Source organism: Xyrauchen texanus, chromosome 24 (assembly GCF_025860055.1).
Source record: "Xyrauchen texanus isolate HMW12.3.18 chromosome 24, RBS_HiC_50CHRs, whole genome shotgun sequence".
NCBI lineage: Eukaryota > Metazoa > Chordata > Actinopteri > Cypriniformes > Catostomidae > Xyrauchen > Xyrauchen texanus.
In genome coordinates, this window is record NC_068299.1 from 13,301,948 (window position 1) to 13,314,238 (window position 12,291).

Here is a 12,291-nt window from a genome sequence, read left to right on the forward strand (position 1 = left end):
AGGTGAGCAGTGAAATGGCAGGTCAGTCAAGAGTAGAGAGACAATCATATCAGTGGGTGTTACTATCAAGTCTTAAAGGAGAAGCAGGACCAAAACCGATTTTTTTTAGTTTTTGCCAAAAACTTTGCAATATTATAAGCGAACATCAAGGAACCTATTAAAATAATAAAATAGGCATGTCAGGACACTATTTCATTACTTAGCAGTCAAGCAGCCACTTGCCTTGTTGATGTTGGGTTTAGGTGTGTTTTTTTTATATAGTTTATTTGTATTTATTTATAATGCTTTGATTGTCTCTTCCAGGTGTCGACTAAGTGTGGGCTGGACCCAAGTGGAGTGTGGCAGGCGTGGGGTATGGCATCTCTGAAGGCTGGACTTCTCAGTGGGGCCAGGGAGAAGTTTACCCGCTGTCTGAAGGCACCAGTTGATCGGAACCAGCTAAACCATGGAGCGAGACTTCTGCAGGAGATCGTTCAGCACCTGGAGTCCGCAGTCAAACTCACTCTGAGCATGGTAACGCTACACATACATAAAAGGGAAACAAAAAATGCTTTGTCTAACTATCACATAGGATGACGAAAATTGAACAAAATGCATGTTCCCTTGTTCATGTGACATCAAGAATGTGTCCATTTTGAGGACCTTTCAGGCACCCTAGGCTTTTCTGCCTGATGGTGGCACTCTTGTCCAGTGTTCACATGAGTGAACCAGATCCTCCGGTCTTGTGAGTCCAGAGACAAACAAATTATTTGGGGCCCTACAGTGCTTGGCATTAGGGCAATCTGGCCTGACTTCCACATTGGAATGCTTTTCACATTTGCCATTTTCAATTATTCATTTTCAATTCTGTGTAGGGAAGATTTATTCACTAACTTTATAGCACTAACTCTGGACAGTTTTAGAGCAAAGAGCACACTGGGATTATGTTGCAGAATGTATTTCTTCACTTTAAATTTCACAGAGGCACTGTTACATAACCAAAAGGACAAAAAAAAGAAATCAGAAAGCTGCTGGGAAAATGGGGAAAAAAGAAAAGATTTTTGCTTACTCAAAGCTTAAAGCCTTTGCATATATTGAACTATAAAAATAAACTTAGATACAACGGCACATAAAAACCCAGATGGTAAGGGACTCAGAAAACAGGAAGAATAGACAGTTGTTTATAAACTCACTTTGTATTTATTTGTTTTAGACAGTGGATGAAGACATCCTGGCCTCTCTGCGTGAGCTGGAAGATGCTCTCTCTGACTCTGTCACTGTGGATGGCGCAGAGAGCAAGATTCAACAGTGTTGCTATTATCAAGAGTGTCTGTTTTACCTGCTCACCTACGGCACACATTTGAGCCTCATCAGCTTTTACGTGCGCCATGATTGCCTGAGAGACGCTCTCACCCACTTACACAACAAGGTGCTGCTAACACACTGGGGTTACAGAACACTCTATAGGGGAAAAATTCCAATACACCATGCATAAATTATAAGAAATTCAAATTATCATGCATTCTTATTTTATCTAGAACTACACTATAGGAACATGTGGAATCCTAAATATCATACCCATGTCTGCTTGTTGAACATTTAATTTAAAAAAAGGGATATTTTGTCGCTAGGTGACCTGGAGCACCACCTACTCTGAGGCCAACAGCCGATTAGCAGTTAAGATCAGTCAACATATACACACCAGTGTGCAGTTATTTGCAAGCTGGTGCAAATGTACCTAAAATCTGTAGGATTGTTCACGTTGAGGCATTTTTGTTTTGTTTATTAGTCTACTAAGGGAATCAAATCTACACAAATGTGTCTGAGCGAAGAACGATGAATAACTTCTCAGTGAGTGTGCTGAGGCCTTTAGGCAGTATGATAGTCTCGCTTTTAATTTAATGGGAAAAAAGATGCAAAGAAATTGAAAGGTGGCTGTTGCTCATTTCCCAATTCTGCCCAACATCTCCTTTTGTTTTCTGTAAAAGAAAAAGTAATATGGGTTTGTAACAACATTGGGATTTTTAGATGAACTAAAATGTATCTTCACTGGAATTTAGGGGCGTAGTTAAACTTTTTAATTAGAAGAGAGTGTCCTCATACTTTTGGCCATGCAGTGTAAAACATACACTGCTCAGCCACAACATTAAAACCACCTGCCAAATTGTGTAGGCTATCTCAAAATAGCAATTCTTCTCACCACAATTGTACACAGCGGTTATCTGAGTTACCGTAGAGTAGACTTTGTCAGTTCAAACCAGTCTGGCCATTCTCTGTTGACCTCTCTCATCAACAAGGCATTTCCGTCCACAGAACTGCCACTCACTGGATGTTTTTTTTTGGCACCATTCTGAGTGAATTCTAGAGACATTTGTGTGAAAATCCCAGGAGATCAGCAGTTACAGAAATTCTCAAATCGGCCCATTTGACACCAGCAATCATGCCATGCTCCAAATCACTGAGATTACAATTTTTCCCCATCCTGATGTTTGATGTAAACATCAACTGAAGCTTCTGACCCATATCTGCATAAATGTATGCAAAACTTACGCTCCTGACCTGTATCTGCATGATTTTATGTACTGCAACCAAACAATTGGCTGATTAGATAATTGCATGGATGATTGATGGTGCTAGACAGGCAGGTTTGAGTATTTCTGTAACCGCTGATCTCCTGGGATTTTCACACACAACAGTCTCCTAGAATTTACTCCTAATGGTGCCAAAAACAAAAAACATCCAGTGAGGGGTAGTTCTGTGGACGGAAATGCCTTGTTGATGAGAGAGGTCAACAGAGAATGGCCAGACTAGTTCGAACTGACAAAGTCTACGGTAACTCAGATAACCACTCTGTACAATTGTGGTGAGAAGAATAGCATCTAAGAATGCTATTCTGATATGCGGGTTGGCGCTGTTTGGGCAGCATGAGGGGGACCTACACAATATTAGGCAGGTGGTTTTAATGTTGTGGCTGATCGGTGTATGATAAAGTAACATCATGTGAATGTAATCAGAGTTTCTCTCTCTCCCTCTCCCTCTCTCTCTCTCTCTCTCTCTCTCTCTCTCTCTCTCTCTCTCTCTCTCTCTGTCTAGGAGTGTTCAGAGGAAGTGTTTTTGGAGGGTGTGTTTCAGCCCTGCCATGAACGTGGTCTGTTAGGGGCTTTGCAAGGTCTGTTAGAGACTCTGGACCCCTCACTGGAGAGCTTGGGCCATTACCTTCTCTCAGCCTGCCAATTACTGCAGCGCAGGGGACACTACCACTCTCTGTACCAACTTCAACAGTTTATGATGGTATTGAGTACATACACGCATCGCATACTAGCAGTTTGTGAAGGTACAGAACCCATGTCTACATGGTAATAACTGCTGTAATTTCTCTTTGTAGGATCACGTTCGTGCTGCTATGACATGTATCCGATTCTTTTCTCACGGAGCTCAGTCATACCAGCAGCTGGGAGAACAGCAGCGCTGGCTGATCCGCGCCAAAGAGCACCTGAGAACTTACCTGCAAGAACAGCAGAGTCGTAGGAAATCAAACAGCTCCTCTTTCAGGAAGAAATTGAGCTCCACTGAGGTCTCCAGGTACTGCTTACTCTCACCTACCACTGTTTCAGAGAGGACTCATCAAAGCATCAATTTTTTCCATTTATTTATTAATTTTCAAATTTGTTTTATATGTTAATTAAAAGTAAATAGATTGTATTTGTTAGCATAAATAGTAACCTGTACTATTTGCATTTTGTTAAGTAACATACTGTGTGTTGCAGACACATAAACACAATCGAGCTGCAACTGGAGGTAACACGCTTCCTGCATCGCTGTGAAAGCTCCTCCCCATCCAAGTCAACCATAGGCCCCACAGGGAACAGTGCCCCACCCACTCTATTTGGAAACAGCCCCATGAAGGTGGATGTGGCCTGCAAGGTGAGCTTGAAAAACATCTGTCTGTCTTCAAGTCATTTCCTTTCACCCACCGTCCAAAATGCACTTTGAACAGTTCTTGGTTTTTCTAGAAAAGCTAATAGAGTAAAAGACTTGCATATAAATAATTAAATATTTCAGTGTGAGGGGAAAGTGTTATAGGTCCATATCTCCTCAAATGAAAATAGAATAGGATAAATATGTAGAATATACATTTTAAATAATCAAATCACTTTTTATCTTCATTAATACATTTCTGCTTATTTTCCGGTCTGGACACTTTTTGTGTTATGTACAGTATTTAATACTGTATATTCTGTTTTAACTGTATTAAATGAATTTTCCTGAACGACACAAGAATGCATACTAATGCAAAAATGCTTTCAGTGTGACCAGCCCTGATGGCTTCATTTACAATGTGGAAAGTAATGATTATGGATGACAGTTTAAATGTGGCCTAAATCTAACAGAGACCAAGGATAAATACAGTATGTCTGAATATAAACAAATCTCAGAAAAACTGTAATCTCTGTATGCACATTTCATAGGTGATGCTGGGAGGGAAGAACATTGAGGAAGGTTTTGGCATTGCATATAGAGTAATACAGGTAAGCAGTTATGACAGCCAAAACAGAATAAGACCTTGTCCCATTCCCATGTGTCTCTGATTCTCCATTTTATTTAATGTGATGAAGGACTTCCAATTGGAGGCACTTGCGGTGTACATACGGGTCGGACAGCGCTTGATCCGTCAGCGTCAGTACCCATCCGTGCGGCAGCTGCTGAAGTGTGTAGGGGAGTCTGGCACAGCCTCTAAACATGACTGTGATGCCATTGTGCTCAGCTGTGTGTCTGTAGCTGATAAGAGTTCTGCTGATGTGAGTTTACTCCACTGATCTGAGACCGGTTTTGCTTTTTCTTTCTTTCAGGTCAGTGTTGTGTTTTGGTGCTCAGAGGTCTAGGTTTGTGACCCAAGAGGTTCCATCTCACAAAGGGGCAATTCATGAATTATTAGAAGTGAAAATGGACCATAAGTAGGCCTGGATGGAATCTGTTGATAATTTTGTCAGAAAATGTGTGGGCTTTTGTTAAATTGATTTAAAAGAATGGTTCACCCAAAAATTTTAATTCTCTCATCAATTACTCACCTTCATCCCATCCCAGATGTGTATGACTTTCTTTCTTCTGCTGAACACAAACAAAGATTATTCACATTAATTATAAGGACCTACAGAGCTGAAATATTTTCTAAAAATCTTCATTTGTGTTCAGCAGATGAAAGAAAGTCATACACATCTGGGATGGCATGAGGGTGAATAAATGATGAGAATGTTTTAGGTGAATTATTCCTTTAAACATGGTAAAAATTTGTTCAACAGTTCTAAGAACACTACATTCTTATTGGTAGCTGAAAGCATATTTAAGACAAAACATGCAATACACTTATTGAAATATTTTAGATGAAAATTGCGAAATGTGCTCCGCTGTGGCTCAGGTGGTAGAGCGGGTTGTCCACTAATCGCAGGGTTAGTGGTTCGGCCCACATGACTCCACAAAACATGTAATACACTTATTACATGTTATTACACATTATGACTCCACGAAGTGTCCTTGGGCACTTAACCCCAAGTTGTTCCCAATGGCAGGCTAGCACCTTGCATGGCAACTCTGCCGTTATTGGTGTGTGAGTGTGTGTGAATGGGTGAATGAGACGCAGAGTAAAGTGCTTTGGTAACCGCTAAGGTTAAATAAAAGCACTATATAAGTGCAGACCATTTACCATTAAATAATTTTTATGTTGATCGCATTTTTGGTCTGATTAAAAATGGTTTCTTCTCTCTGCTCAGTCTAAAGAGTTGGAGGCCCTGATTCAGGAGTCTAAAAGTCCAGAAAACAAGGTAAGGTTGGTCACTCTCAGTCTCCGTCTGTATCTTTCTCTCTCTTGCACTTACTCTCATTCTTTTTTTGCCTTCTCTTCATAGATAAATGCATATTTGCAGTGCAGTAAACTGCGGGCGGCATATCTCCTGGCTGTGAAGCTGGAGCTGAAGAAGGCAACTCTGCTTGTACAGGATGTGTTGCAGGCAGCTGAGAGCTCAAGTGACTCTGTCATGCAGAACATCTGTCGCCAATGGCTTTCGGAGCATCGGGACCAATCGACACGAATCGACACGGCAACGGCTCGAAAATAACTCCTAACCACTACCAACATGCGCCATGCACTCACACACTTGTTGGTCACTGAGGAATCCAGCTGTGCTCCGATTGACTGGAGTGGGTTTATAATATTCCACTCTTCGATTAAAACGGGGAAATGAAACACAACCACTATTTTAATGTCAAGTTAGTTGACATTAAGGCTCAGTGTGGAACCAATCCAACCCCCAGTCCAGAACAAAAACTCCACCTTCCTCCTTGAAGGACAATTTCAGTTCTTATTGAGTGTTGAGACTGTGGGTGGACAGTCTGTATAATAACATCTCAGTGCATTATTGCAGTTTTACTGCTATCCTTCCTCTTGGGCTGATATGTCAAGTACTTTACTCATGAAGGGGGTGGGTCCTTCACATTAGTTCTTATCTCTGTACTAAAACATTATAACTGGCTTATTCTCCTACCTCAGAAAAAGGGATTTCTCTTTCTCTTCTCATTTATAAAGACTAATCTATGTGTCTAAAATCTACCTGCTTCAACATGGCCATATGACAGTGAAGTTTGTCTGCCATGAAATTAAGTTTTATCTTGTTCATGGCAAGTTTACCGTGGCATCACCAGATTGGTAAAACTCATTGCAACCCTCAAAGGAAACGGGGCTGTTTTTCTTTTAGTTCTCACAGAGAGACTAGACTAAGAAGAAAGATATTGTTACAAAGGTAAGCATGCAATTTACTGGCATTATTATGAGCGATAATTTAGAACAAGCATAAGCAATATCTTTTGATATTGCAAAAATATAAACAGTTACAACTAGTTGGACAGCGATTCTGAGTGTGACATAGTTCAGCCTTACAATTGATGAAATACTGTATCAGTGCAACAGTGCTTACATGTTTGTCTATAACAACCACCATTACACTATTAACTCCTATTAAACACTATTAAGCCGTTTATGAATTAGAGAGGTGTTTTTATATGAGAGCATGTCAACTGGATTAAACTCTCTCTGACCCTCCTATTATTAATTTTATAATAATGTGGAATCTCTTTACATGTATATGTTCTTGTTTCAGTAAATCAAAGGTAAAAAAGGGAGGGTATGGCCAAGGGATTGTGTGGACAACATTATCTGAACACTTTTTGTGTTTACAGGGCCTATGCACATGTGAAAATGGGGATGAGACTGTTGGCACGGTTTCTCTTATTGAAGTAATAAGCCTCGTTGATTACTGATTGTGTGTTTCCTTCAGTGTGTTGCCAAAGAGCCTGTGAGAGATGTATGCACATATTTCTCAAACTTATTAGGGTGAAAAAGAAATGCAAGTGTTTGTTCACACGTCTATACAGCTGCTGAAGGGACATTTCCTAATTATCAGAATATAATTCAAATATATTTATATGTAGAAAAAGCTAATTTCTAACAAACAATACTGATATATTCAGTAGCTAACTAATTACATTTTTACTGTCACTTAATTTGTTTTAAATCCCTGTATGAAATAATAATGAACTTCTTGATCATATTTTGAATAATGTGTTAATGTGCCCTTAAATGTGTGTTTGTATATTTTAGCAAATAAATAAAGGAAAATGCAATCATTATGAATCTTTATTTTTCCAACTTTATAAATTTAAATATTTATCTCTGGTCATGAATGTACCACAGTAGTTAAAAGCATGATCACATATATCTGTATAAAAACTCCAATATGCAGCTTCATGTGAGAATACTGAGATGGGAACTAAAGAGGCGTTTAAAATACAAACAGAATAAAACCCAGGGTAAAACAATGTGTTATAAATGGTCCACAGATTTCAAGTAGAGTTAAATAAACAGGTTAAAGTTGCTTGTCACAAGGGCATAACAGGAGGAAAATTAGCAGAACTAGGTGGATTGAAGGTGGTTTGTGTAGTTGAAAGTATAGACTTGAAATTATTTTCACACACTAAATGAAATAAGAGACATAAAAGAGAAAAATATGATCACTGAAAATGTTTACAACTCAAGTGTGAAAAAAACCCCACATGGATTGACCAAAGAAGAAAAGCAAGTCAAAAAGATGACTCAGTCCCATTCAGTGCCTAATAATTCACAGCTTACATCCCACAGTTTACGTGCCGTCTCCTCACTCCGACCCTGAGGGGCCACAAAAGCAGGGGCACAATCACTGAGAAAGAGAGAGAGAGGTTTCATAATTTGGCATAAGCAGTTTAAAAGAACCATATTTAATCAAATATGGCACAGTTTGAAATCAATGAGATCCGTCCTTGGTTCTCGATGTCACATGCTACCATATTTGATTTGAGAGGTTCAGTAGAGGGCAAGATTTTCAGGGACTAAAATGTCAGTGTGTTCAGAACATTTAAAAGCTAGTTTTACTCCACAAAAGAGCAGTTTCTAGACAATTAGTTAACCCTAACTGAGAAAAATTGTGATTAGCTTGAAGGGTTAGTTGAGGTAAAAATAAAACATTCTCTCATCATGTACTCACCCTCATGCCATCCCAGATGTGCATGACTTTTTCTTTTGCTGAACACAAATGAAGATTTTTTTGAAAAATATCTCAGTTCTGTCATCCATTCAATGCAAGTGAATGGTGTCCAAAATTTGAAGTTGAAAACAAGCAAATAAAGGCAGCTTAAAGTCATCTGTAAGACCCCAGTGGTTAAATCCATATGTTCAGAAGTGATTTGATAGGTGTGGGTGAGAAACAGATCAATATTAAAATGCACAGTAGGTGGCGATATGCACGAAGAATTGAGCTCGCTAAAAACAGAAGAATGTGAAAGTGATGGTGGACATTTCTAGTAAAAAAGGGCATAAATATGCTGCCTTTATGCGTGTTTTGGAACTTCATAGTTCTGGCAACTATATACTTGCATTAGATGGACGAACATAGCAGAGATATTTTTCTAAAAATCTTAGTTTGTCCAGCAGAAAATAGAACGTCATACACATTTGGGATGACATGAGGGTGTTCACAAATGTTGAGAGAATTTTTATTTTGGGGTGAATTATTATTTTAAGATTGTATACATTTCTGTGAATTTTCCATGCCCAGAGAACAATTTTATAATTTCCTGATACTTCCAGGATTTCCATTTTCCTTGGGAACCTTGGATAAGAATAGATGATGGCAGAATCTTCATTTTTAGGAGAACTAATTCATGAAGGTTCTAAAAAGCAAAGAAAACTGATGTTTGCTCTACCTGAAATGTTTGCCTGAGATGGACTGGAGCTCCTCAGCCACAGCACAGTAAATGGACGTCTGAGCTCCTTCCTTCGGTGTCTTCAGGAACATCGAAATGAGAGCAAACAGCAGTGACATTGCGGTAGAATGACGCACCAGCTCCGACTTCACCGTCCCCGGGTGCAAGGAGTTCACGGTCACATTTGACCCTGATGAAATAAAAGTCAAACTGAAAATTTCAGCAACAAATTAAAATTCAAAATCTTTTTAATTTGTAGAGCCAAATTTGATATAAATCTAAAGGTCTAAAAGTCTGAGACCACAATGACAATCAAGGTCAGGTTTCTAGAGAAATCTGCCCAACCCAACAAACAAAAAGCAAAGCAGCACAGTTGAGTGAGAGGTTTTTACAGATGTTTTGCGTGCTTTTCCAAACAAGTAAACTCACCATGGAGTCTGCGCGCTAGCTCGCGTGTGAAAAGTACGTTAGCCAACTTGCTCTGGCAGTAGGCAAGGCCACTGTTGTAGCTGCCTTGACTGTGCAGGTCGTGGAATCGAATCCAGCCGAAATTATGCGCCAGTGAGGACACCACCACGATTCGTGCTGGTGCACTGCGCTTCAACAAACCAATGAGGAGATATGTCAATAAGAAGTGGCCTGAATGAGAAGAGGAGATGCAGGTCAGTTGTCAAATATCTATTTTAGGAAAAGACATACTGTATTGGAGATGTGGAAATGACTACATTTACTAATTCTTTTTTTTTCTCCATGATTAACTGAGATTTTTCGTGCCTTACCCAAATGATTGACTCCAATCTGCATCTCAAAACCATCGGCAGTTTTCATATAAGGACACATCATGACACCAGCATTATTGATGAGAATGTGCAGATGATCCACCTCTGAATGAAGAAAAATAAATTATTTACACTTAGTCATCTACCCCCCCAAAAAATTATTTATTCCATTAAATCTTTTAGTCCATGTCTATTACTTCTAAAATTTACAAAATTCCCAAACGAACGCATTTAAGTCTTTTACATACTTTCTTTTCTGGGAAAGCTGCGATCCTACAACCGACTAATATATATATATATATATATATATATATATATATATATATATATATATATATATGGCCTTTATTCTACAAACCTCAAGGATCTCTGCCAGTTTCAGGCATCCTTGAGCCAAGATGGTCTTGCACCCAGCGAACATGTTCTGCTATACTAAACTTAACTATTTTGTTTTTTTATTTAACAAAATTTTATTAAAGATTACTAAATTCAATTTGATGGAATTTCTTTTTATGAAACTGAAATGTGTAAATCTTAAAATTGTTCATGGCTGATGTAACTAAAGCCTAATTGCCTTTTTTTTTTTTTGCATAAAAAGGGGATGAGCCCTTTGATGTGTCCCCCCCTACCAGACTGTCTTCCTTGTATCTTTTCCTGCTTTTTATCAGAACCAATTAGGTTTTTCGGTCTTGGTGATTGCTTGGTTGCAAAGACATGTGGTTGAATGTGTCAGTTATCATAAGGCAGTACCTCGCAAAAATCTCTGGGCGAAAGCTCTGATGGAGCAGGTGTCTGCCAGGTCCAGCTCTCTCACCTCCACCTTAGCCCCACCCACTCGTGTACGGATTTCTGTCGCCGCCTCTTCACCTTTCTCCACATCACGACACGCCAGAATTACATGTGCACCTGTCAGCAAACAGATCTCAAATGTAACATCTACCTTTACTTGATCACTGACACACATTAGAAATATTTAATAATCCCCCTACAATATCTGAGAATGTTACTCAGATGTGAGGAAGTTATTTAGAGTTGGACTGACCGCGAGAGGCCAAGTCCAAAGCTGTTTCCTTCCCGATTCCTGTATTTGCTCCTGTGATCAATGCAACCTTTCCATCTAACCGTGATGTGGATCGACACATTGCTCCTGCTGCATATTTCCTGCACATACAGAAAGCATTGAGATTCAACATAAAGGCCATCACAAAAGCATTGAAAAAAGGGAAAAGTTAATCAATAAATTACATCTATATCTGAAAAAGCCTGGTAAGCGTTCAGTTCAGGCAAGGTAATTTATGGTCTCCATACATTACAAAAAAAGAGCAAAAAAACTAATATGAGGCTTTTGAATTTCTAATATGAGGAAATTTAGCCTTTTTTAGTTATCAAAAATTGTAGCTTTTGATCATAACAATTTCAGATATAGTTGCACTATCTATATTTGCATTTTAGGCAGTTCTACACAAATAAATTATAATGCACTCATCCAACAATTATTTTAGCTGTCAAGCGATCCGACCCACGCAGAAAGCCCTCATCAATACTCGGGAACCAATGACGCAGCGTTGTTTCGCAGCGGGGCGGGGTAACTCCGCCCATGCCGACATTCTATTGGTCGGTTTCTAGAGCAGCTCATGTCAAGGGGAGGCGGGTCCGCCACGGGACAACCTTAATTAATATCTGCCGAGCGCACTGAACGAACCGATTAAACACTATCGGTTTGGATGTATACTGTAAAGTTATCATTTAAAGCCATGAGTTCGGTTAGGGCAACTTTTGTTCGGAATTAACATGATCGCTGTACGCTTCAATGGCTGTAATGCATTCTCTACCTATACAGAATGAGCTTTCCCTGTATTACAGACCACATTGTTTTCATCCATTGTGCACATCATAGTTATTTTATTATATGTGTTTTACCGTACGAATTAATGTATGTATGTATGTATGCATGCACAGACCTTTTAAAATAGTACAAAAACGGAACAGTTGTTTCCCCCCAAATCACTGCCTCAAATAAGCACCTTTGCTTACCTGATGCTAGGAGACAGCAACCTTAAAATCATCGCGGCCACCCCTAAACCAGCCGCAATCACAGCGAGCATCATTATCATCATTGAACTGTCTGTTACAATGCTGAGTGTACTGGTCACTCTTCTCTGTCGGTGTGAAATGTGTTCAGCCTCCCACTCACATGAACAGCTGTGCTCCGAGGAATGACGGGATTGTAGTTTTTCAGGCAACA

General features: G+C 39.4%; 2 protein-coding genes across 2 annotated transcripts in view; one reads left to right on the forward strand and one right to left on the reverse strand.

The window, feature by feature from the left end:
* The window catches only part of LOC127618267 (zinc finger FYVE domain-containing protein 26-like), a 29,914-nt gene extending 22,274 nt beyond the window's left edge, over positions 1 to 7,640 (forward strand). Inside the window, 9 exon segments of the mRNA XM_052090636.1 lie at positions 304 to 513; positions 1,193 to 1,408; positions 3,073 to 3,270; positions 3,365 to 3,561; positions 3,747 to 3,903; positions 4,449 to 4,508; positions 4,596 to 4,778; positions 5,748 to 5,798; positions 5,883 to 7,640. Coding sequence (XP_051946596.1) covers positions 304 to 513; positions 1,193 to 1,408; positions 3,073 to 3,270; positions 3,365 to 3,561; positions 3,747 to 3,903; positions 4,449 to 4,508; positions 4,596 to 4,778; positions 5,748 to 5,798; positions 5,883 to 6,092 — 1,482 coding nt within the window. The 3' untranslated portion in view covers positions 6,093 to 7,640.
* A 25-nt stretch (positions 7,641 to 7,665) lies between these two features.
* On the reverse strand, positions 7,666 to 12,228 carry rdh12 (retinol dehydrogenase 12). Its single transcript, XM_052090672.1, has 7 exons — positions 12,081 to 12,228; positions 11,089 to 11,207; positions 10,797 to 10,952; positions 10,047 to 10,151; positions 9,697 to 9,906; positions 9,268 to 9,457; positions 7,666 to 8,225 (listed from the first exon to the last, which is right to left on the reverse strand). Exons 1-7 carry the CDS (start codon positions 12,161 to 12,163, stop codon positions 8,123 to 8,125), a joined length of 966 nt encoding a protein of 321 aa, XP_051946632.1. The 5' UTR covers positions 12,164 to 12,228; the 3' UTR covers positions 7,666 to 8,122.
* Between the last annotated feature and the right edge of the window lie 63 nt (positions 12,229 to 12,291).